Here is a 26,595-nt window from a genome sequence, read left to right on the forward strand (position 1 = left end):
GTGTCTACTGCATTGTGGAATATTCCATACTTCATACATTCAAGCTGTGATATGTAAGCTAATTAAAAATAGACTGGACAGAGACAAAAACATTCAGCCCAGCGAGTCCCTAGTGTGGACTAAAGGTGTTAGCACAGTCAAGGAAGAGTCCACCAACTATGCACAGTATCTCCACAAATCTTCCATATATTTACTTGATATGATAAAGACAAGAAAATCTGTTAAAGTAGATACAGCTCCTTAGCCCACACTGTGGTATGTCAACAAGCTACAGCTTATATTTCCAAATTTTCTGTTACAGAAGGAGAGATATCCAAAGACCTGATTTCACTAAGCAGCCCTACTAAGGATATCCCCACTGCTGCATTCTAGAAGTGCTCAGATGACACTTTCTCATATCAGTAAACATGGTAGTTAAAAAATCTTTCAGATGCTTTGACACAAGAGCCAATGCAATTTTTAGTATTGATCTTAACTATTCAATCTGCCATTTGTACCCCAGAAATTGCCAAGGCAACAGAGTGTGGATATTGTAATAGCAAGAGATTGCTAGAAAAAGCTACAAAACAATATTTTCATGTTTTATAAGAAAAAATAAATAGTCCCAAACCACCTACTCATACTTTGTTCCAAAACTTGTGTACCAGTGAGTGTAGCTATATAGCTATAAAAGCTCTCTACAGCTAGGAAGTGAAGTGGTATGGTATTAACTGAATTTCAAGGAAGAGAACAAAGTTATCTGAGCAATTAAAAGGCAGGAGTGATAAGGACCATAGAATAAAACATCTAGAATTCTTTTCTTTTTAAATATTCCAAATTTTATTTAACACTGCTGTTCTGCTTTTTCTCACACTCTCCAGTCCACCACATAGAACTTTTCTTTCCTTTTGTGAAGCTTAACTCTGCGTTACTACCCTCGCATTTCTATGGAATTCCTCCATTTTCTGTTAAAGGAATAAATGTTTCTCTCAGTGCATAATTTAGTGCACTGGAAAAACTTGCCCACAAAATGGGGAAGTTTTTGTATTCATTGCTCTTCTTTCAAGCCCAAAAAATTGCTGACTCATTCCTCACTGTATAAATTATAAGAATGTTAGAAACTTAAACAACAGAAAGAAGAGGTCAAAAAGTCTAATTCAATAAAAAGTCAGCTGCATTACTACACATCAGCACTGTCTCTGTCAGTGAACACTAGAGTAGAGGGCTCAAGTCTAAAATTTTACTCTGTCAAAACAAGAAATATAAAAAATGGTAAAAAGGGAGCAACATTAAAGCTGAAAAAACAAACTGCCCTCTGACAGTCTGCTGATAACATGCACAAAGCACAAAACTCAGGAGGCCATTGCTAGCCAAGTGAAATAAAATGCATACAACAAAAATCGCTGTTGAGCAAATCAGTGAAATATTTACCTCAGAATAAAGACAAGGGTAAAAATTAAACTTGCTAGGGAATTTAACATGCATATTGCACACTGATATGGAAATCCTATGTCAAATTTCCTTTTTACTCATACATTAGGTTATGGTAAAGTGCTCTGTTAGGCTTCTAAAGAATGCAAGTGTTGTGTACAAGCACATTTTGAACAGATGGAAGGTGAATTAATAATGGAGCAACAAAAGTGCATAATTCTGTACAGTACATCTCAGAATGAAAACATTATATTTCCCATGGGTAAAGGGTCTAATAATTTACAACACCTGGCTGTACCCTCGAGCTACACACTACCCAAAATAATCATTACAAACCTTACTGGCTTGAAGTAGCAACTTATATCAAGCCAGTGTGTATCATGAAGAAAAGATGACAAAGCTGTAAATTTGCAGGTTCAGCTGAGACCAAGCCAAAGAGATCTACTTGGCTACATGGTTGTCATTCTGCTCTGTCATTGTCAAAACACTGAGTTGATGGTACTTTTTAAGGGATCATTGTGAAAATGAAGACCTTTTCCAGTCTTCATTTGGTGATAATTCTCAAATTAGACAGAATTTCCACCATGGTTGTCATATCTGGAGGCTCTTACACGGAACTTCAAGAAAGATATCTAAAAGTAAAGGCCTCTAAACCAGTGAGGCAAAAAGAAAAAAAAAGTCTACACTAATAATAAATCTTTTGAATACTAATATACTATTAGTGAAATTAAATTTCTGGTCCTGACACTTTAAAGATACCTGATATTCCATAAATACATTGCCACATATGACAATTAAGTTACAAAAACACAGCTCTCCTGAAGTTTATGTCTTTTTAATACTATTTAACAATAAAATATTTTCATCTTCCTCTAGGCCTTGATCAAACTGTTGAAATCATATTAAAGAAACAACAATTATTTTCAGTAGTAAGAAATTTGAAGATAGTAAAGTCAAGCCAAATTTAGGTGGGAGTATGAACACAAAAAATATTTTTCTTGGACAAAGGGCCCAGATGAGATCTAAGGTTTCAACTCAGCTAACTGTTGCAGTATTTCCTCTTCAATCATACAAAGAGTCCCACTAATTTTTAAAAAGACTGGCTGTATGCTATTCATGTTTGTCAAAAAAAAAAGAAAAGTTAAGTTTCATACCTATATATCTGTAACAAAAAAGCACACCTGGCAGACGTATGTAGTATAGAGAAATTTTACTCTGGCAAGTTATTTTCCCATATATTGACTTTTTACAGTAAGCTTTCAGGACAATACTCTACAGTTATGAAATAAGATCAGCAGGGAAATAGCAGATTCAAGTATTTTCATTTTGGTTAGTGTCTTTTTCCTCTTCAGGTAATCATTTCCCAAGGGCTACTTCACTATTGAACCATACCTTCAGAAAAAAAATTCATGGCATATATATTTTTAGTATTATTATTATTATTATTATATGTATTTCTTTTCAAAGACATGGGAATTCCCTGCTTGAAATTCTATTTTCTTCAACAAAATTATGAATCTAATAAACCTGATACAAAGAGTTACTCTACAAGAAACTCAGTTATTGGACCTTTCAAAGGAGCAACCAGCTTGGAAAAGAAGCGTGCATTGGTAGGGATTTCATAGCCATCAAAACTAGTGGGAGTAACTGGGTTTATTTCAATTGCTCTTCCTTTGCTACCCTCTGGCCAATGTCTCATTTGAAGCTCTTGGGAGAAAGTAGAGATTCCTAGGTAAGGAAAGGAAGTTTCGTTAGATGGCACTATTTCCTCTAAACCAGGACACAAGAATTGACTGGGACACTACATGGTGATGCCAGTTTAGAGCTCCTGAGCAATGTTTAAATCAGAATCACTATCTACGCAGGATCATTAAATAATCCTACGGAATTTTTAGAAGAGATCACAGTAAAATTGGAGCTCAGCCCAGAATAATATTCGTGATGGATGAGTAACATTTGCTTCAAATTCAATTGGATTGATCCAATTTCCATATCAGTGCCAGGCTCTTCCAAGCATTTTAAAGGATTGTGGCTGAACAGCAGCTTTCATCTTACAATGCATGTCTGTGCATTACTTTAGATGCATGGTCTCTATGCAAAAGCACCTACAAACAAAGGCAAATAACTTAGTATACTTATTTGTCCTGGTGATTGAAAACAAAATTGCTGACTATAATTTGTGTTTGGGGCCAAGGGACTCCCAGCTTCAGTTTCAGACTAGCATAGAAAAAGTCCTGCATTGGGTATTGAGTAGGACAATAAAGATAAACATAACAAATAAAATCTTAGTTCAGGTACAAGTAGAGTTATAACACTGAAGTTTGGCAGAGAAATAGAGACAAATCCCTTTTATTAAACAAATATGTAACCTTTCAGGGAAGAAAAGTCAGTCTGCCTGCAAAGTGTGGCTTTCTTGTTGCTTCTTACTTTTAATATTTGGGAAGTATATAACTCAAAAAATAATACATGCACATTTAATTTGCCAAACTTTGGGAAGAAATTTCTGGAGTAGAGACACTGGAAGAGGTATCTGAACAAACTTTTATTTTTGCTGCATGTTTGTTGGCAAGCAGAGGAGGCTGTGCCATTTCACAGCAAAGATTTAGATAGCTAATCTGGGCAAACAGCTCTGGCATTTCCTCACTCTAATGCTTAACTTGTTAGCTTTCAGATTTATCTTACCTGCTTTTCACACAAATAACAAACGTTGCCATCCCTCAAAAAAAAAATCTAACTTTAAGCTTTCACTCTTATTCCCTTTAAAAATAAAAGATAATTAAAAAAAAAATTAAAAAGAGAGCGAGAGAAGAAGACAAGTAATAAAGAAATATCAATGCAGAAAATCATCATACCACATCAGGATCATCTGACAACATTCAAGATTTTGGGGAACAATAACAGATTTTTCACCACTACCAGAACCTAGAAGATTAGCTATAAAACAGTGCTGTAAATACAAACTTCTTTCCATAGTAAGCATTTTCATCAACATATAGGAGTTCTCAAGATACTGTACACTTTTTGTATGAATTTGTGGTCCATATCCTATGGAAGATTTCAAATGGGGTTTTCTGACAGGATCAAAAGCATGACATAAAATGAAAATAAGCCTACCCACAACACTGCTCTATTTATTTTTCTTTTATATTCAGTTGCTGGTTTACATGTGTTCTTTAAACTGCAATACTTTCACAGTCCCACAAAACCAAAGAGGAAACAGAGGACTGAATTAATCCACAAAAAAAATTATCAGATACCAGTACCTCAGAAGGCCAGTATTCTCAGTAGCTGGTTGTCTAGAATTAGCTTTCACTGGCCAGTTGCTTAAACATCTGCCTTGTAAACAAGTATTTTTACAAGTCCTCACCTTTAATGCACAGTTGAAGCTTTTCATTCATTTGTGAGATTTTCCTCTTAAGAAAATCTTCAGTCAAAAATTATCTTACGAGTTACTGTTTAATGAGGCTGCACGAACTAAATTACCTTGCCCTAAGGCAAACAAAGCTCCCTAGAGGTTAACTGGGTATTTGTTCTGGAATAATACGCACTGCATTTCACTGCATATTATCAGGTCATTTTACATAGCAACACAGCATATAAAAGAACTGCACAATCTCAAAGCCATTAGCAAATTATAACCTCTTTGAGAAAAATTGGGTTTTGCTTAAAAAAAGAAAAAAACAAAATAGCCCCAAAGGCCAGATTCCAAACTCTGTTCCATGAGTGAATTTGCAGAGAAACGATTACTTTTAACCCTTCTTAGGAATTCACTCTGACTTCTGTCAAAAGTAAATATCTAGAATTGTAAACACTAGAACACTGTCCTCATTTCAGGAAAGTGCCCTCTCTAAATGTCCTTTGGGGAATTTTCATTTTGGATGAAAGTATTTTTTAAATCTTTCTTACTGTGACACAGTATGAACTTGCATTTATTTCACTGGACCTACCTGACAATACTAAAATTTTAATCCCTGAGTATGATACCTGAATTTAGTCAATGCAGAGGTCCGTAAAATAATGAAATGGAAACATTATTTCTATTATTTAATTAGAAATACAACTTTATCTATATTTTCAAGACAAAAATCAGCAATGTCTTCTCATATTTTTAGTCTAACATTTGAGACCACTAAAAAGCACTAAAGAAATAACTTGTGAGCTGGCATTTAGTGTGATAAACAGAGACCCTTTTGTTCGACTAAACATGTAGATATGATATTCTGTAATATTAAGTTCTGTAAAATCAAGATTGTTACTTACCCTGTACCTACTTACGATAGTTACTTACGTATGTATAGTATCTGATGCTTGTATAGCTACTGACGTTTATTATGTCCTTGCTAAGATTCCTTGAATTCAAAAAATTACTGAGCTAAGCCTTTACAGGGAATAGTGAAGAAAGGTTACAGGAAGATAAGGAAAAGACCGAACGAGCAGACCCATAGACCGATGAAGGAGCATGCGTAGAAAGACCCGAGGAAGGACACGTCATCGGGGAAGCCCGGAGAGCCGGACTGATTAAAAGGAGACACACGAAAAACGGAGGCACGGCCGTGGAAAAGCGGGATCGCTTTCCGGCTGTCCAGCGCTGTATTTTGCTTATTGCTTGCTTGCTATAATTAATAAAATTTCCCTTTATTAACTTTAAACACTCTCTCGAGTGAATTTATAACAATTTGGTGCCGTGACTCGGATGCAATTAGGAGGACGGATCGCGGCACTTCCGGGAAGGCGCCTCCGCTAAAGTTTAGCGGCCCGGGGGGGGGCCGGGTCCTCCCTCGATTGCACCGACGAACCTAAAGTTAAAGCAATAAGCAAAAGGAGACCGGTCGACCCCTTAAAATTCTGTGCACAGAGTCCGGACGAAGACGCGGGACGTGGGACGCGTGAGTAGTGTAACGGGGATCCGTCTGGGCGGGGTCGGGATCCCGGAGTGTGGTGAGTGTGTGTGAGTCTGAGAGGGGAACCGGTAGCCGGATTCCCCAGGCGAGAGCGGACCCCCTATTAGTGCGGTTCCCATTGGCCCGCGAGGACCTGGGCCACGAACGGGGGGAAGCGAAAGGAATTGTGTGATTGAAAACACTCCGGAAGAATGGGACTGGGGAGAAGCAAGCCCTCTGTACCTGTTAAACTCCCACCAATACCTAAGGATAGTCCGTTGGGCTTTATACTAGATAATTGGGAACATTTCCCGGGGACAGAAAATAAAGATAAGGCAAAAATGATTCACTATTGTGTAGTAGTATGGGGAGGAAAGGAAATTTCAAGGAAAATATTTTGGCCTATATTTGGATCATCTGAAGAGTGGGTTAAACAAAAGTTAAATTCCTGGGTAAAAACAAAGATCCCTTTTAACCCAGAGGAGAGTGCTTATGCAAAAATCTGGGTAGAAAATCCCGATGTTCATTTATTTGAATTAACAGAAAATTCAGAAAATTCGGGGGAAAGGAAAAGAAAGAAAAAGAAATCCCGAAAGGAAGATACTATGATAATGCCCCCTCCTCCATTTGTGCCACCACCACCTCCCCCTCGAGCACCTCCCCCTCCCCCTCGAGCCCCCTCCCCTCCCTCTCGAGCCCCTTCCCCTCCCCCTCAGAATTCTGAGGAGGAGGATTCAGACATGCCAGACCTGTCAGAAGTGGGGCCAGTCACCAGGAATAGAGCCAGAAGGAAACGGGAACATTTATTCCCACTAAGAGAAATGCCCATGGGTGGCCCCCAACCTGGAATAGGGTTTATATCTGTCCCTCTTAGTTCAGGGGATGTCAGAGACTTTAAAAAGGAGATGGGGCGTTTACTGGAAGATCCTTTGGGGGTTGCAGAAAGAGTTGATCAATTTTTAGGACCTAATATATACACATGGGAGGAATTACAATCTATCCTAAATATTCTATTTACTGCAGAAGAGAGGAACATGATTAGAAGGGAAGGCATGCGTATTTGGGATGCCCAGCATGCTCAGGGACCATTGGCAGATGTAAAATGGCCCCTCCAGAATCCCCATTGGGATCATCAGAATCCAGCCCACAGAGCAAATATGCAGGATTTGAGAACTATTATAATTCAAGGAATTAGGGAGGCAGTCCCAAGGGGTCATAATATTAATAAAGCATTCAATGAGAGGCAAAAGAAAGATGAAACTCCCACGGAATGGTTGGAAAGGTTAAGAAAAAATTTTCAACTATATTCCGGAATGGATCCAGATACACAATTGGGGCAAGCACTGCTTAAAGCACAATTTGTGGCAAAATCCTCGGAGGATATTCGGAGAAAGATAGAAAAATTAGATGGGTGGCAAGATAGGGGTTTGGATGAGCTTTTGAGGGAGGCCCAAAAAGTGTATGTCAGGAGAGAAGAAGAGGCTCAGAAGCGGCAATATAAAATGATGGTGGCTGCTGTAAGAGAAGGTGGAAATCAAACATGGAAAGAGAAACAACAGAGATCGATTAGAAATTCAAAGGAGGGACAGAACACTAAAACTTGTTTTTACTGTGGAAAGAAAGGACATATTAGGAGAGAATGTAGGGTGAGGATCCAGGATGAAAAGATGTTTAAAGAAGACTAGGGGTGTCAGGGGCTCTTTATATTTATAGGGGACAAAAAACATCAGAAAGAGCCCTTGATAAAGTTAAAAGTGGGTCCCCAACAAGAAGAAATAACCTTTTTGGTAGATACTGGAGCGGAAAAATCAACTATTCAGTTTTTACCTAAAGGATGTAGTCTATCCAAAGAAACTGCCACAGTAGTGGGGGCAAAGGGAGAACCCTTTAAGGTGGGGGTTATTAAAGATGTGATGATAGAATCAGATTCAAAAGTCGGGTTGGGAAATTTTTTGTTAGTACCAGAAGCAGATTATAATTTGTTAGGACGGGATTTAATCATTGAATTGGGAATGCATTTAGATATAGTTGATAAGGAGTGGAAAATAAAGCTATGCCCTTTAAGAGTAGAAGATGAAGACAAAATAAATCCAGAAGTGTGGTATACCCCTGAGAGTGTGGGACAGTTGAAGATAACTCCATTCTCGGTCACTATTAAAAACCCAGAAATCCCAGTTAGAATAAAACAATATCCCCTGTCACTTGAGGGACGAAAAGGGTTGAAACCAGAAATTGATAGATTGTTAAGTAAGGGACTATTGGAACCATGTATGTCACCTTTTAACACACCCATATTACCAATAAAGAAACCAGATGGGACTTATCGCTTAGTGCAAGATTTAAGAGAAATTAATAAACGTACAGTGGCACGGTTCCCCGTAGTAGCAAATCCGTATACATTATTAAGCAAACTGGGACCTGACAGTCAGTGGTACAGTGTTATAGATTTAAAGGATGCATTCTGGGCCTGCCCTCTTGATGAGGCTAGCCGAAATTATTTTGCATTTGAATGGGAAGATCCAGACACAGGGAGGAGACAACAACTGAGATGGACAGTATTGCCCCAGGGATTTACAGAATCTCCCAATTTGTTTGGGCAAGCATTAGAACAAATTTTACAGGATTATCAGACGGACCCAGGAGTGACCTTGATACAATACGTGGATGATTTGCTTTTAGCTGGGAAAGAGGAAGAAGATGTAAGGAGAGAGAGTATTAAATTGTTAAATTTCCTGGGTCTAAAGGGATTGAAAGTATCCAAAGCAAAGCTTCAATTTGTAGAAGAAGAGGTGAAATATTTAGGTCATTATCTTAAAAGAGGGGAGAAAAGAATAGATCCTGAAAGAATACAGGGGATTTTATCACTACCAACTCCTAAAAATAAAAGACAGATACGTCAAATTTTGGGATTAACAGGGTATTGTAGACAGTGGATTGAAAATTATAGCAGTAAAGTTAAATTCTTATATCAGAAATTGACACAGGAAGGATTAATAAAATGGAGTTCAGAAGATACAGAAAAACTCCGGGAACTACAAGAGAGTTTAATTCATGCTCCTGTTTTGAGTCTCCCAGATTTGAGGAGACCCTTTTACTTGTTTGTAAATGTAGAAAATGGAATTGCCTTTGGAGTCCTAACTCAGGAGTGGGCAGGGAGGAAGAAGCCAATAGGGTATTTATCAAAGATTTTAGACCCTGTGAGTAAAGGTTGGCCAGCCTGTCTACAAGCAGTAGCAGGATGTGCCCTACTGGTGGAGAAAGCTAGAAAAATCACCTTTAATAGCAACTTGAAAGTAATATCCCCCCATAATATTCGAGGTGTGCTACAACAAAAGGCGGAAAAATGGATTTCCGATGCTAGACTTTTAAAATATGAAGGAATTTTAATTGAAGCCCCAAACTTAATATTAGAAACTACAACTGTACAAAATCCGGCTGCATTTTTGTATGGAGAACCTGAAAGTGAATCTTTGATACATGACTGTATAACTACAATTGAAGAACAAACCAAAATTAGACCTGATCTGGAAGAAGAGGAATTAGAAAGCGGAGAAAAATTGTTTGTGGATGGGTCCTCCAGAGTAATAGAAGGAAAAAAGAAAACAGGATATGCTGTAATAAGAGGACCAGATATGCGAGTTTTGGAATCAGGTCCATTAGACAAATCTTGGTCAGCCCAAGCCTGTGAATTGTATGCGGTATTAAGGGCATTGAAATTACTAGAAGGAAAGGAGGGGACAATATATACAGATTCCAGATATAGTTATGGGGTGGTGCATACGTTTGGTAAACTGTGGGAAGAAAGAGGTTTAATAAACTCTCAAGGGAAAGATCTGGTTCATCAAAAACTTATAATGGCAGTTTTAAAAGCCCTGAGAAAACCCAAGAGGTTAGCCGTGGTTTATTTAAAGGGACACCAGAAGGGAATAGACTTAAGGAGTAGAGGAAATAATGCTGCCGATCAAGAGGCAAAACAGGCAGCATTACGAATAATGGTCCTAAAAGAAAAAGGGGGGGAGGAAAAAACTTTAGAACATAAAGATAATGACTTGAGAATTAGATTTACTGAAGAAGAAAAGTTAAAACTCCCAGAGACAGGAGCAATAGAAAGCTCAGAGGGGAGATGGTTTCTCCCAGATGGCCGGGAAGTACTACCAAAAGCCATAGCACAAAGAATATTAGAAAAGATACATCAAAAAACACATTGGGGCACACAGGGGTTAATAGACTATTTTGCAGCAAAGTATATGAGCACAGGTATTCGAGATTTGGCTAAGCAAATTACTAGAAGTTGTCTCCCATGTTTAAAAACAAATAGGAAAAATCTTAGAAAATTACCTTATGGAGGGAGACCCTTAGCAAAAAGACCCTTTGCAAATATTCAGATTGATTTCACAGAACTACCAAAGGTAGGGAGATTTAAATACCTCCTAGTCTTAGTGGATCATCTCACTCATTTCGTGGAAGCTTTCCCAACATCTAGGGAAACTTCACGAACAGTTGTAAAAGTGTTACTAGAAGAAATAATTCCCAGATATGGGGTACCAGAGACAATAGATTCGGATAAAGGTCCCCATTTTACATCCAAAATAACTCAAGAAGTTTCAGAAGCATTAGGAATAAAGTGAGAACAACACACCCCTTGGCACCCTCAAAGTTCTGGAAGAGTAGAAAGGATGAATGGAGAAATAAAAAAACAACTCACTAAGCTAGTGATGGAAACAAAATTATCATGGGTTAAATGTGTTCCACTAGCCCTTCTGAATATTCGAACCCAGCCAAGGGCAGATTTAGGAATTTCCCCTTTTGAGATGTTATATGGTATGCCTTATAATATAGAGGAAGTCCAAACACATCCAAATGTAAGTGATCAATATATCAATAAGTATTTAATAAAATTAATGCAATTTAAAAAAGCATTGTGGGAAAAAGGAATGCTGGCTCAGAGACCACCATTGGATTTTATATTACACCAGGTACAACCTGGAGAGTGGGTGTTGATAAGAAGCTGGAAAGAAAATCCCTTAACACCGAAGTGGGAGGGACCGTATCAAGTCCTATTAACAACAGACTCTGCAGTTCGAACAGCTGAGAAGGGGTGGACACATGCCAGTCGGATAAAGGGACCTGTGAAGCCACCAGAAGATAAGGACTGAGAAGCAGTTAGCCCGGCTGGGAACTTGAGACTTAAAACAAAGTAACATCCAAGGACTATTAACCGGTTTAGAAGCTTATGAATAGTAACTTTTATAAAGGTTTTTATATAGAATATAAAATACCCTCATCTAGTGGTAGAGAAATATATAATAGGAGTGTTAAAATAGGCTGTGCTTTATGTCAGAATTGTTATCCTTTTGTTTGTTTTAACTGTATAGTATGTGAAGAATATTGGTGGACCCACTGTCATAGAGGCTACCCACCGAGAGGGGTGTGTAGATCTTGCTACATAGCCCAGAGAAAACTCACTAATTGGGCCTTAATAACTAGAATACAAGCAGGAGAATTTGAAAAAGGATCAGAGGAGTGGTGGACTATTTATGCAAAAGGAGTTAATCCCTTGTATTATTGTTATCATCCAAACGAACCTTCACTTTTTGTAACAAACATAGTAGCTGGGTTGTGTAGACAGAGGCTCCCGGAATTAAGATGTAATATCCCTTTAATAAAGCATAAAAGTTGGAAAAAATACATACAAAGAATTAATAAGAGAAGGAGTAATTTCCCTCCCGAAGAATACTCTTGCTGCCGAGAAGATGGTACACCCCGTGTCCCGCAGCAAACGGGTCGACGATGGGAGAGGCAGAGGAGTAATAAACTGTGGAGGGAAACACTCCAATATACATGGGACCAAAAGGTCATGGACCTAGAAATGCCACAAGAATGGGAATGATACAACCCAGCAAAATAATTTTTGGGAAATCCAAACTGACACTATACAAAAGAAAAGCCTCTATTATAGCAGAGGAAGCCAATACTCATTTAAGAAATCAATAATAGTTACAATCTTAATTAGCACATTTGACATTTGTATAGGCAAGACTCACGAACCCTTTAATTGGTCTATAATTCGATGGGAAGACCAGGCTATTATCCAATCACAGATCGTCTCTGGAGACCCTAGCTTTCAAGTTACACTGGACTCTCTTATTAAATGGAAGAGTACTAGTCATATCCCGCTCGGGAGAGTACTATATATGTGCCCAGCTTCTAATCCAGGCAGAGGATATTGTAATTACCCTGGGAAATTTTACTGTAGATATTGGGGCTGTGAAACAATTTCCATGGAGTGGAAAGTACAAAACCCAGATAAGTATCTAAAGGTTGAACGAGGTCCACATGGATGTATAAAGCCCTGGATAGGCCCCTCGGGAGAAGTAACATATACTGGGACTTGCAAATTTCATTACATCAATATTACACAGTCCCAAGACCCTGGGTGGTTATTGGGACGAACCTGGGGTCTCAGGATATGGGAACCTGGAAAAGATCGGGGAGTGCACATTCTTATAAAGAAAGAAATAGTTCTACATGATTCGGGATCTGTTGGGCCAAATCCAGTGGTATGGGGAGTAATAGACCCCAAAGTAAGAGATCAGAGTAATTATTCAGAAAAATTAGAAAATAACACACAAGTAACAACTACAGTAGAGACACCCCAAGAATATGGAAATGAAGTTCTTTGGAAAATATTGCAAGCTACCTTTAAAGTATTAAATGATACACACCCAAATTTAACTAGAGAATGTTGGTTATGCTATAACATTAACCCACCCTTTTATGAGGCCATAGGTTCCACAGCAGAACCAAAAAGAGTAAATGGCACTAATCCTGCTGCCTGTTTATGGAAATCGGGAAGAGAAAACACTCCAGGAATAACATTATCTAGAGTCACTGGAAAAGGTAAATGCGTGGGAAATGTGCCCCCAGATAAGAAACATTTATGTCAGACAAAATTACAAGTTAAAGATCCTCGTAAGCCAGCTCAGTGGCTGATTCCAGCACCTAATACTAAATGGGTTTGTAACACTTTAGGAGTAACCCCATGTGTTTCTGTAACAGTCTTTAATGAAACTTATGAATTTTGCATACAAGTTATAATAGTTCCCCGGATTATTTATCATCCTGAAAAATATATGTATACACAATACCAGAACACAGAACACCATTTGATGAAACGAGAACCCCTCACAGTATTAACAGTAGCCGTATTACTAGGTATAGGAGGGGCTGGATTAGGAACAGGTATAGCATCCTTAGTTCATCAACACCAGGGACTTAAAGAGCTTAGAATTTCAGTAGATGAGGATTTAAGGAGAATTGATGAATCCATAAAAGACCTCACAGACTCCCTAAACTCATTGGCAGAAGTGGCTTTGCAAAACAGAAGAGGATTAAACTTATTATTTTTACAACAAGGGGGCCTGTGTGCTGCACTTAAAGAAGAGTGTTGTGTATATGTAAACAAAAGTGGGATAGTAAGAGAAACCATGGCTAAATTACAGGAAGGACTGGAAAAGAGAAAGAAAGAACAAGAAATGCAACAGAGTTGGTACAAATCCTGGTTTAATTATTTTCCCTGGCAAACAACTTTACTATCTACTATAGCCGGACCACTGATTTTACTAATTTTAGGACTTACTTTTGGCCCTTGCATTCTTAATAAAGTTATTAACATCGTAAAAAGCAGGTTAGAGGCAGCTCATCTTATGTTAATACAGACCAAATATGAACCCTTAAATGGAGAAGAAACCGAAGATTATCTAGAACTAAGTAAAAGGGAATTGCAAAGATTTAACGAACAAAAGTAGGGAATAGAAAAAGGGGGGATTGTGATAAACAGAGACCCTTTTGTTCGACTAAACATGTAGATATGATATTCTGTAATATTAAGTTCTGTAAAATCAAGATTGTTACTTACCCTGTACCTACTTACGATAGTTACTTACGTATGTATAGTATCTGATGCTTGTATAGCTACTGACGTTTATTATGTCCTTGCTAAGATTCCTTGAATTCAAAAAATTACTGAGCTAAGCCTTTACAGGGAATAGTGAAGAAAGGTTACAGGAAGATAAGGAAAAGACCGAACGAGCAGACCCATAGACCGATGAAGGAGCATGCGTAGAAAGACCCGAGGAAGGACACGTCATCGGGGAAGCCCGGAGAGCCGGACTGATTAAAAGGAGACACACGAAAAACGGAGGCACGGCCGTGGAAAAGCGGGATCGCTTTCCGGCTGTCCAGCGCTGTATTTTGCTTATTGCTTGCTTGCTATAATTAATAAAATTTCCCTTTATTAACTTTAAACACTCTCTCGAGTGAATTTATAACATTTAGGACCTAAATGCCAGTGGTCACTGTACACCTCATAAAACAAAGAAGATTTTCTTTTAGCTGAATTTGGCATTTTATTACTAATATTCTTATTACTTTGACCATTATTCTATCAGCTTTGACCATTCTACAAGGCTGCACTATGAGAATGAACATGAACTTAGCCATTTGTTTCAGACGGTGTAATACTGATCAACCATTTTCAAGAGACAAAGTCTAATGTATTTCCTCCTTTTTTTTTTTCCCGGAGCTCCAAAGTAGAACTAACTGGAAAACAATCTGAGTGCATGACAACACACAGCTATACAAAGTACAATACACAAATTGCAATTTAAAAGAAGAAAACAAAAATTCTTCACACATGTGGCAAATGCACCTGGGAACTTTTATTTCTGTGCACTAGATCTCAAATTTCCTATCTTTGAGTGGTACAGGAAGATAAGAGCATGAATTTAGATGTCATTAGTGGGAAAAAATGCAGAAAAAGCAGTGAAGCCCCACTTTTTCAGATGAAAGTGTCTCTACAGCAATTAACAACAGGCAGAAAAAATAGGGAGAATGCATTTTCGTGTTTTCATGGAAAAGACAAGTCACTCTAAGAACTTATTCTTAACATATGCTACTGACAAAAGCCATGGAAGGTCATATTAGTTACCTCAGAGGACATAAGGCCACCCTCTTTCCCTCTTAAGAGCGAAAACTTACCATGCATTAATTGCTTTTGTACTAATGAACTCAGAAGTTATCATCTGCACCACAGGAAACCGAAACCAAAAACAAAAAAGTAGAAGGGGGATGTTGACATGTTGTCCACATTGGGACAGAAATAAGTTTTGGTCAAGTTTGATCCCAAATCCTTTCAGTTGTGTTTTCTACCATAAGGGAAACAGCAAACATCCATCTCTCAGCTGTCATGGTTTAACCCCAGATGGCAACCAATACCACACAGACATTTTCTCCCCAACCATGTAGTGGGATGGGCAGGAGAATCAGGAAAAAAGGTAACACTTCTGCATTGAGTTATGAATAGTTCAATAACAGAAACAAAGTAAAATATAACAATACTAATAATATTAATAATAATGGCAATAATAAGAATGAAAAAGAGAAAGAAAACCCAAGATAAATTATGTCGAATACAACTGCTCACAACCTGTTGACCCACTCCTAGCTGATTCCTGAGAAACAATCACTCACTTCTGGCCAATTCCACCAATTTATATAGCAATAAAAAAGTCCTATGGCATGGAATATCACATTCAGGTCAGCTGTCCTGGCTGTATTCCCTGCCAGCTCTTTGTTCAGCCCCTCACTAGAAAAGAATGAGACACTGGAAAATCCTTGACTTAGCCTAAGCACTACTTAGCAACAATCCAAACAACAGTGTGTTATCAATGTTATTCTCACACTAAATCCAAAACACAGCTCTGTACCAGTTACTAAGAAGAAAACTAACTCATTCCTAGCTGAAACCAGGACACAGCTCACACCAAAAAGAAAGCTTATCCTTGCTAGAGAATTCAATCTGAAGGATGAACTTATTTTTTCTTTTTTTTTCTTCTTTTTTAGTTAGGTTTAAAGTTTTTAATGTAAGCTTTGGTGGAGATGGGGAAACCAAGACAGCTGCTATGTCTGTTTTGAAGAGAAAGGTCCCATGGAAAGGACAGTCAGACTTTGTATTACCCTGGTCTCCTCTTAGACCATCTGCTCTGTTGTCAGTGTAGCTGCACTGGCAGTGAGAATATCCTGAGAGTTCTGAAACACCACACAAAGGTTCAATGCAATTATGTTCTTAAAAAAGGGCACTGTTTAACCCTGTGCATTTTATTTTTAAAACAGAAAGTGATTTGTGTTTTTTTTTCTTTTCTCAGAGAGAGGAAATTGCTAAGTCATATGTTTCCAAACTTGGCAACACAGTTTAATGTTTAACAGTCTCTTATGGGAAGCAAAATATTGCTTAAAGAAAAAATAAATTCAATATCATAAAAACAATAAACTTATAATTGTGTGTAAGCATTATAACCAAGGCTTTTTTTAATACTCCAACAAGAAAAAATAACCTAACAATTCCTGTTCTCTTTGCTATTACCTATTCAGAAGCAATCTAATGTGTCCACTAATTTAACTCCTTTTCTTTCTCCTGTCAATGTAACAAGACTTAAAGTATTTCTTAGTACTGAAACTTATGAGCGTGTGTTCACAAATTCTATAATTAATAATACATACTTTTATGTTGCATATGAGAAATAGAAAGGTATGAATTAATGTTTTTTTTCTCTTCAATTTATGTCTATGGTAAACAATAAAATTTAACATTAATATATTACAATCTACATAAGAAAGAGCAGAAACTAATGAAACATAAGTATTTTTTGTGCTGCATTTCTCTTACTATCATGTGAGGAAAGGAAATAAGATGTCACCGAAATCAAACCCAAACCCCAAAATTTTATTAATCAACAATTATTATTTAGTATATTAATCATATTTATTATATCTATATATTTCCATTTATTATATTTAGCATACGGCAATGTTAATGGATAATAAGAACAGATTTGGTTAAAATTAACAACACAAAAGTTGTCTTACTTCTCCAATGCACTTTGTTCTAATCTTTCTTTCTCCTTCCTCTGACGTTCTTTGTTCTTCTTAACTCGAGTTTCCCACAGTCCTCTTATGACAGAAAAGTCAAATATTACCACCTGATGCCCCATATTGTTGGCATTAAGCTTCTCCTGCAAGAACAAGCCAACTTTTCAGAAAATGAATAATGAAAAAAATAAAGATCTAAACTATCATGTTTCATTAAAATTGTCTGGGGAAAAAAGCTGAGGTCATAAGAAATATTAGCATAGTATGTTTTCCATCTTACCCAATTTATCTAGGGTTTTGTGCTGGCAGTAATCAATGTGGCACACAATTGACTTCTACATAAAATCCATGGCAACAGCTACACATTGAATTTTTGTATTCCTTACATTTTTTCCTTTCCAAGATAAAGACAGAGTTGCAAAAAAATACTGGTTTGATTAAGTAACACTGATGAGAATAGCTTTAAAGGCTTTGCATTTTTAATAATTTCTGTGACTAATATTAAAATGAATGCTCATAAAGAATTTATTAATTTTAAATCATGCAACAGCACTTCATCTGGAGTTGTTGTGTATTGATCTTTATGACCTCAAGCTGTCCTACTTCAATGGAATTTGTGAAATTCCAGTGTTCCCATAAGTATGTGCTTATCTGTGAAAAGCATTGAAAGACCAGCCCCATAACACACAAAAAAAAACTTGCCTAATGCAGAGACATGGGGAAGGTTCTGTGGACATGTCATGGTCCCCACATACTGAGATGTCCTTCTTCTGGCCAGTCAATAGGGTTGACTTTACAGCAGCCAGCAGGGCCATGGCCAGAGCCCTGAGGTTATTCACCTCAGCACATGGTGAAGTAATTACACCTGTCTTTTTCAGTTTACTGGAGTGCAGAGTCAGATAACTCCAAGTCATAATGAGCAATCACATGTGAATCATTCACCTGTCCTGTACACTATTATAAGTATTGTTGTCACTGTTATTTTTTTTTTATTTCATTGCTGTTTCCACTAAATCATTCTTATCTCAACCCATGATCTTTACCTTTTGCTTCCCATTCTTCTCTTGATCCTGCTACAGGGGAAGGCAGGCAGTGAGAGAGCAGCACATTGTCTGGTATATTTTGAGTGGGAGCACTAAATTGGGGAACACCATTCCTAAACCACATCACATATAGAAACACATTCCAACAGACAAAGGCTTGGTCCCAGTGTATGAGGTTCCAGGCAGTTAAGAACTGATGTCAGCCAGAAAAGGGAGGTCAAAGGATATATATCGCCTCTGGTATAAAATGCTGGAAAACTGGTAGCAATGGACAAGGGGAAAGCTTAGTTACTAATTCTTTAATGGCAAACTCTTTTCTCACATTTCTTGACTGCAGAGAAAATTCCCTCCCAAAAGATCAGGTTCATGACCCTCTGAGGAACATGAACGTACACAAGTTTTTGGGCCTGATGAGATACATATCATAGTTCTAAGGAAATTGGCTGATATAATTAACAAGGAAATCTCCTGATATCTGGAGAGTCATGGAAGCCAAGGGAAGTCCCTGGTGAGTGGAAATAAGGAAACACTGTACCCATCTTTAAAATGTTAGATAGGAGGACCTTGGATGTTACCAAACTGTCAGCCTCACCTCTGTGCCTGGGAAAGTCCTGGAACAAATTCTCCTACAATCTATGCTAAGTCACAAAGAAAACAGGAAGATGATTTGGGATAGCCAGCAGGGCTTCACCAAGGGTAAGTCCCACCTGACCAACCCAGTGGCTTTCTGTGATAGAGTGACTACACCAGAGGACAAGGGAAGGGCTACAGATGTCATTTATCTGGACTTCTGTAAAGCCTTTGACACAGTCCCCCACAATGTCTTTCTCTCTAGTTTGGTGAAACACAGATTCAACAGGTAGACTGTTGGATGGATAAGGAGCTGGCTGGACCATCACATCTAAAGAATAGTGGTCAATAGCTCACAGTCCTGATGGACATTAGGGACAAGTAGTGTCCCTCAGGAGTCTGTACTGGCACCAGTACTAGTAAATATCCTCATTTCTGACATTTACAAAAGGATCAAATGCACCCTCAGCAAATTTGTAGACAACACTAAGCTGAGTGGTGCTGTTGACATACCTGAAAGATGGGATGTCATCCAAAGGGACCTGGAAAAGCTTGAAAAGTGGGCCTATAGGAATTTCCTACTTATTTCCCACTTTCCCACTTGGTGCAAGACCAACTTGCTGCACTAAGTGCAAGTGCAAGAAGACCAAGGGCAAGGTGCTGTACCTGGGTAGGGACAACCCATTAAAACACAGGCTGGGGCATGAACAGATGGAGAGCAGCCCTTTCCCTCTGCCAAGAAGAACTTAGGGGTGCTGGTGGATGAGAGGCTGGACATGACCCAGCCATGGGCCCTCACAGCCCAGAAAGCCAAACGTGTCCTGGAGTACATCAAAAGAAATGGTCAGCACTTTCAGTGAGGAGATTCCTCCCTTCCATTCCACTCTTATGAGGACCCAGCCTGGAGTGCTGCATTCTCCTCTAGATTCCTCAGCACAGGAAAGGCATGGACCTGTTGGAGCTAGTCAAGAGAAGGACCACTAGGATGATTAGAGGGATGGAAAACCTCTCCTTTGAGAAAAGACTGGGAGAATTGGGATTGTTCAGCCTGGAGGAGAGGAGGCTTTGGGGGAATTGCAACTGTGCAGTACCTAAAGAGAGCCTACAAGAAAAATGGAGAGAACATGTAATGATAAGACAAGGGGGAATGGATTCAAACTGAAAGAGATGGTTTAGACTGGATATTCTGATGATATTCTTTACTATGAGGGTGGTGAGGCACTGGAACATGTTGACCAGAGAAGCTGTGGATTACCTATCCATGCTCAGGAGCAGGCTGGTTGGGGGTCTGAGCAATGTAGCCCAGTGAAAGGTATCCCTGCCCTGGAACTGGATGATCTTTAAGGTCCTGTCCAACCCAAGCCATTCTATGATTCTCTGCAGGAAACACAGTATGACTCACAAGATGGTGTTCCCTACAGTGGCTCAGTACCAGTACAGGAAACTAATCACCTACTAAACCTCTAATGCAAGTGCACAAAAAAATCTTCATTAAAGAAGTGAAGCTATACTTTCTTGCCCAGAGTCACTGGTGGGGATACAATCATCACAATGTACTGGCTCTCATGAAATGTAGCTAGATTATCAACTAGTCAGATTATCAAAAAGTCAGTTATTTAAACTTTGTGTGAGGTTTTATTAGAGAACACATTTATTATACCACTTAAAAGCTTAGGAAAAAAAAACACAGTAGAACAAAACCCTGTTTGACCATCTACTTATCAGTTAAAGAGCCATCCTCCTCTTCTTTTCTTGTTTGTTTTCAAGCTCATGCCTATAATTTTTTCCTCAGATGCTACCAAGCATTGCGTCCTTCAGCTGGAGCTATTTATTATCTGTCCTTCTGTTATAACATTGAGGACAAAGGGGAAATTATTCTCCCTCTGTATTTTTTCCCTTGCAACTTTGCAACCATCCCTGTTCTCTTTCACCCCCTTCCACCTACACATCCCTCTGTGGTACATAAAACATAAAGGAATAATTTATTCTGAACCAGGAAAACACCCTCATGTCCTCTGGAAAATGCACAGTATGGACTAAAAAGACTTATGCATAGGTACATCCAGAGCAAAGGTACCTACCTGCTCACCTTATTAGTCAACTCAGTAAGAAAGGCCCTTTCAAATACCAACAAGTAGTGGCTCAGAAACTGGTCAGAGACCAGTATCATTCTATTTACATAGCCTTTTGTATCTTAGGAGGTTTATATAAAATGTAATCTCTGTTGTTCATAAAGCTGCACCTATTTCTTGTTTATCTCTGCTAGCACTAAAAATTAGGCAAAAATAGTTCCTAATCTGTCTGGAACTAACAGCTGACAACAGCTGAGTCAAAACCCCATTAAAACAGTGTAATTAAAACAGTGACCTTATTCTCTGTGGAAAGGTTTGTCCTTCTAAAACATATTCACTACTAATTTACAGGAACTATTTACCTCATAAAATAAAATGTTCACCTCTGCTTACAGGAGAAAGAAACCCAGTGACAAGGACTTCACCCCTCACAGTAACTGCAGGCCAGCAGTCACTCTACAGGGTCTAATTCATTTTAATAGACCAATTCATAGAAGTGTGTTTTGGTAGAAAGGCTGTTGCAGAAGCTGAATTTTTGCGAGACAGTGAAGTTGCAGCTGGACACTTGACCTCTGTTGGAACTAGATGGCCTTAATCAACACAGACTCTGAATAGACCCTGAAAGCGCTCCTTTTCCTTGACTTGTTTCTCACCTTCCTGTCTCACAGGTTAAGTCATCCCTTCTTTATTGAGACACTGATTTATTGAAAACTGGATTGGAGAAGTTCATTTTATCCACATATTGCTTTTATCCACATATAGCTTTTATCCACTTTTTGTACTAAGGTGCAAGGCATTGTGGGGTTTTCTTCTTTGGTAAAGCCAAGCAGAGGAGGAACTTGGGTGAGAGGTGAGAGCTATCCATCATAACGCCTCAGAATTAATCTCTTCAGAAGGAGCAAAGCCACAAATCCTGATCAGATTACAGGGTGACTAAAGCTTTAGGAATATGCATCAGGACAAATGTGAAATGCTTTTTGACATCTACAACTCTGAAAAGGTTACCTAGCAATCTTCACAAGGCTGTTGCTTTATCTTATATCCTTGTCTAAAAAATGGGCAAGAAGTATTAAGCATGATGGCAGGATTTCTATTTGCTGAAATTCAGACACCACCTTTTTCCTGATGATGAGATGTTGCCCAGAAAGGAAAACTGGCTAAAGCTAGGCTTAACTGAATACCAAGCGTAGGTTCTTCAGCATAACTACTCATGCACAGCAAGAACTTATGACAGAAGAAGCAACTACTAATAATGATTTCGATTTCTAGAGATACATGTTCAAATTCATGTGCAGTAGCTTTTTTCTTCCAAACATCAGATAAGGCCTGCGGTGGAAAACTCAAAGCTGTCATCTATTATCCACAGGTGGTAAGCTACATTTGGATAAAGAGAACTCTCAGTCATACACGTCTTTCTAACTTCTTCCCATCATCTAGGAACACAGCTATATTTCCTCTGTATTCCTAGGTTATTCACAGACAATTTCCATTGTCAGAAAGCACAGTGAACTTAGAAAGGGTCTCTAGAGGTCACCTCATCTGGCTGCTCTGCTCAAAGTAGTCATACAGTTATTGACACAAGTCTGTACATCCTGTAGCACCCCTCCTCTTCCAATTTTCCCATCATTTTGTAATTCAGCATTGCTTCTTTCTCATCCCATACTTACACATGATCATTAAGGACAGGTTTCTGTCATGCTTGTGAGGATTACCTGACCCACTCACAAGGCAGTAAGTGAAAAACTATTTCTTACTCAAGAAACAGGCAACTTTGCTTTCATTAAGGACAAGTCCTGACCACAAAAGCAGTCATGACCTGCATTTGCAAGACCCTACTTCATAACTACACTGAGTTTGCTGCTTAAGGTCATCTTGACTTGAATAACATCTAAATGTATCAAATATCTTGAGTAATATCTAAATGTATAATTTAGATGTATCTATATCTAAATTATGCTGTAGATCATCAGCACACCTTTCTTAGATGATGCGTAGTTATAATTTTTATCAGTCTTTTGAGTGAGATAGATCACAAAACAAGGCTATCATATGATAATTCATGTACAGCACCTTCCAGGGGAAAAGGGATTCAGGAACACAAAAAGAAGGGAGTGTCATTTACAAAAGAATCACATATGGAGAAATTAGTTCTTTGTGTGTATCTACAGAAGCAAATAATCTTATCCCTAGCCATTTACACCTTGCAAGAAGTTATCTGCAAGACCTCAATCAATGTCCTTTAAAGGCAACATACTGGGAAGTCAAGCTGATCTTGTCTTTGTGATGATTAGCTCAGAGACAAAGCTGGCCATTAAGGATAGTTGGTGGGTTTTTTAAGTGTTCTAAGATTTCCCCTTCAGAAACAGCCACACATTATATTTAAGGAATTATTTTTAGGTAATTTAATTAATTAAATAAATAAATAAATAAATAATCCTAAGATTTTAAAGATAGCCCTTTTTTATTTTTTTTTAATAAGCATTGCATTACTTGGCAAGGTGACATAACAGTTTACAACCAGAGGGACTTGTATTAGTGGCGGAGGAAAGATATTTTCTTTGGGGTCACTCCTTCCTGCTCTTAATGGTTTTTTTTTACGAAGAGGGGGAATAAAAATTCTCTTTGTACACCATGGCCTTTGCAACATCTCTTCCTCAATCAGCAGGCTATGTCAACCTTGTCCTCTTTTCATCAATAAGGAAATCACAAGAACCTGTATGAATAGAATTTTCCTCCTACATTATAAACCACAGATTCTTTCTCTCCCCATGGATGTTCTTTCAGTTCAAGATAAAACAGCCTGAAAAATATTCCCGATTTCATCATTCCAAGGTCCTGTGCCTTCACTAGAACATTTTACCAAGCTCCTCTCCTACTAAGCAACTCTCTCTGACTCTTCCTATTGTAGGGCCCATCTCAACACTGAGACCCACCTTTTTAGCAAGTGAATTTAATAATCTGCCACATCTCTGAGCCAGCTAAGGTGAGAAGAAGCACTTGCTCTGTGGTCTTACGACCACTCTTTTGCTGCCAGCACCTTGGTTTGGGTGCTCTATTACTGTGAACTATCCCTACATGCATAAAGCAGAAAAACTACCTTTACAGACACTGGTGTGCAATTTCTGGCCTTAGAAAGAAGAAAACACCTTTCCTTAACCTTCCAGAAATTTTATTCATTTAAATGTGTCTATAAGTAGACCTATTAAAGTCAAAAACTTTCCTCATGTGTATAATGATATTGATACTCTTAGGCGTTTGGAGAATTGACTGGCAAAACCCCGTAATCTTAGGGTTAATACTAATCATATGTTTTTATTTAAATGATATAATATTAATGCCAAATACTATTGCTAGTAAAAGCATCTGCCCAAGTATCTGCATGGATTATTTTTATTTTAGCATTTATATTATCATTTATTTTATTTTATTGCATAAATTCACCTAAAAGTAGGCAAACTGGTCTCTAGCATCTATTTCAGACTTTTTTTTTTTTTAAAGAGTAGGAGTACTCAGAAGCTGTAAAACAGAGTCTCTTCAGCAAGGTGTTGAAAATATATGGGATGGAAAAGAAGATAACTACCATGGGATGTCTACAATCTTTATTATTTTTTATTTATTGTTATTCATGTTGTTGTTACAAATATATGCATACTTCAGAAGACAACTCTTCAGTAAAACTGGAGAGGTTTGGTGTGCTGTGTCTTAAATGTCCTTGCTCCCTTCAGCTACTGATATCTCCATCCCTTGTTTACAGGTCTGCCACAGACGCATTCACAGCTATCTTTGATAGCAACCAGTGACCTCTCATGACCACTTGTATTTGTTTCCATTTGACCTCTGAACCCTGAGCAGGTATTTGATGACTTTTCTTTCCCTTTTTCTTTTTTTTTTCTATTTTTTTTTTTTTTTTGGCTTAATATAAAGGGGGAAAATTACTACTTTCAATATCTCTGGAAGTGTCACCAACCTAACTGTGCAGGACTACTGGAGGCAAGTAGGTTTCAAAATTAGGATGCCTTTTGGCAGCTCCTGGTGTTTAATGCTGAAGGAGTCTCATTTCAGTCACCTGCACTTGCACCATGAGGTGCCATGGACTACCCAATCTTCAAAAAAACAGTTTAAGGATACATGAGCTAAAAGCAACACTGAATTCTGGATGGAAGGCCTTCCACAGAGGAAAAGTGCTTTTCAAATCAGCAGCTTCATTGAAAAAACAGTTTTCATCCTTTCTGCACTTATCTCAACATCTGAGATATATTAATCAATGTGTAGATACCCCGAGAACCATATCAAAAAACAAAAACAAGAACAAAAAAACAGGGCAAGGTGTTCTTTGAAAAGAAAAGTAGTGGAGCACAAGAGAAGTATTCTTAGATATGATGACTCTGTGGTCTGCCAAGATTAACTGTACCAAACTCTTCTACAGCTCCTCCCTGTTTACCAACATGATCTGTCTTCTCTGCAGTGGGTAGAATACAGCCAGTGATAAATCAAAATTACATTGGCTTTATTATAGTAGAGTTATAAACTGTCCTCAGTGTTAATGTAGGCCAGCATAGTATTCTGTAGAACAAGACCTGTATCTTTTCTTAAGTCTGAAAGAGTCAAACATAGTTTTGATACTACAGATACAGCCAGTATTAGTCCCTGTTACCTGGCCTCCTGATTTCACATGGCACCTGGTTGCCCTAAAAAGACAGCATTGTGTATACATTCCTATGCTGTTTTACGTGAGTTATTAAATTATTAATGTTTTGGTTTCTTCAATTTGTTTAACAACCTGGTTCACTTGGGCCCTTTTTCTCTCAGATAATCACTGTGGGAGATCTGCTGCACTCTAATGAATATTACTGGCAGGATTACACGATGAAAAATGTGAGTTAAATATTTCCTACCAATCCTGCAAATAATTTCTTAGGAAATAAGCTCACTCACACTGTGCTTCAGAATTATCAAGTCATTTATCTCTCAAGTCTTTAAATAATTCAGAGGAAACCTGACATTTGGATAGCAACTGAACACATTTTTTATGTTATCAGGAAAAGATTAAATTAGAGAAACATGCTGTGATTGAAAGAGCAATAAAGATTGCCAATGTTCACCATACACAGCTATATTTTGCTAACTGAGCACAGCTTGTATCTGGGGTAGTGCTTCTCTGTGACACTTGAGGAGTGGGAGAGGACTGCAAAATGGGAAGTTGCCCTTCCCTACCTTGTTTTGCTTCTAGTAACAATCTCTTATTGTTCTACACCAGCAGAGAATTCTCCTTTCTGCTAATCTGGTCTGTTTATCTGCCGCTAGTCTCACCAAAAGTGCAGATTTAACAGCAAGAGTTTGTGCAGACAGGGAGAGTTCGAGGTCTCAGATCCAGGACAGATTGTGTTTCAGAACACATATGCATGCATCCATGTGATTGCTGGGTCCTGGGGAATATGTGGGCAGGGCAATGCAATGGATCACAGTGGGTGTTCCCCTGAAGGCCTGGGTCCCCAGAGATCCAATAAATGTAGCTGCAGCACAGAATAAATACAGGAGGAAAGAGACAAGCTGCTCCACGGCTGGAGAAGGCAGTCCTGACACCTGGACATGAGCCCAGATGTTTTGGGAGTTTGAAATGTTCCTTCCTGCTCTCTCAAGAGTACAGTCTCAGCCAGCTGGCTCCTACATAAACAAACACAGACAGACAGT

At 38.3% G+C, this 26,595-nt stretch overlaps 1 protein-coding gene across 1 annotated transcript in view; it reads right to left on the reverse strand.

Annotated features, from left to right (window-relative positions):
- The window catches only part of LRRC2 (leucine rich repeat containing 2), an 88,883-nt gene that overhangs the window by 59,588 nt on the left and 2,700 nt on the right, over window positions 1-26,595 (reverse strand). Inside the window, exon 2 of the mRNA XM_058826438.1 lies at window positions 17,217-17,362. Coding sequence (XP_058682421.1) covers window positions 17,217-17,341 — 125 coding nt within the window. The 5' untranslated portion in view covers window positions 17,342-17,362. The remainder of the gene's footprint in view (window positions 1-17,216; window positions 17,363-26,595) is intronic.

The sequence above is a fragment of the Poecile atricapillus genome, chromosome Z (genome assembly GCF_030490865.1).
Source record: "Poecile atricapillus isolate bPoeAtr1 chromosome Z, bPoeAtr1.hap1, whole genome shotgun sequence".
Classification (NCBI taxonomy): domain Eukaryota; kingdom Metazoa; phylum Chordata; class Aves; order Passeriformes; family Paridae; genus Poecile; species Poecile atricapillus.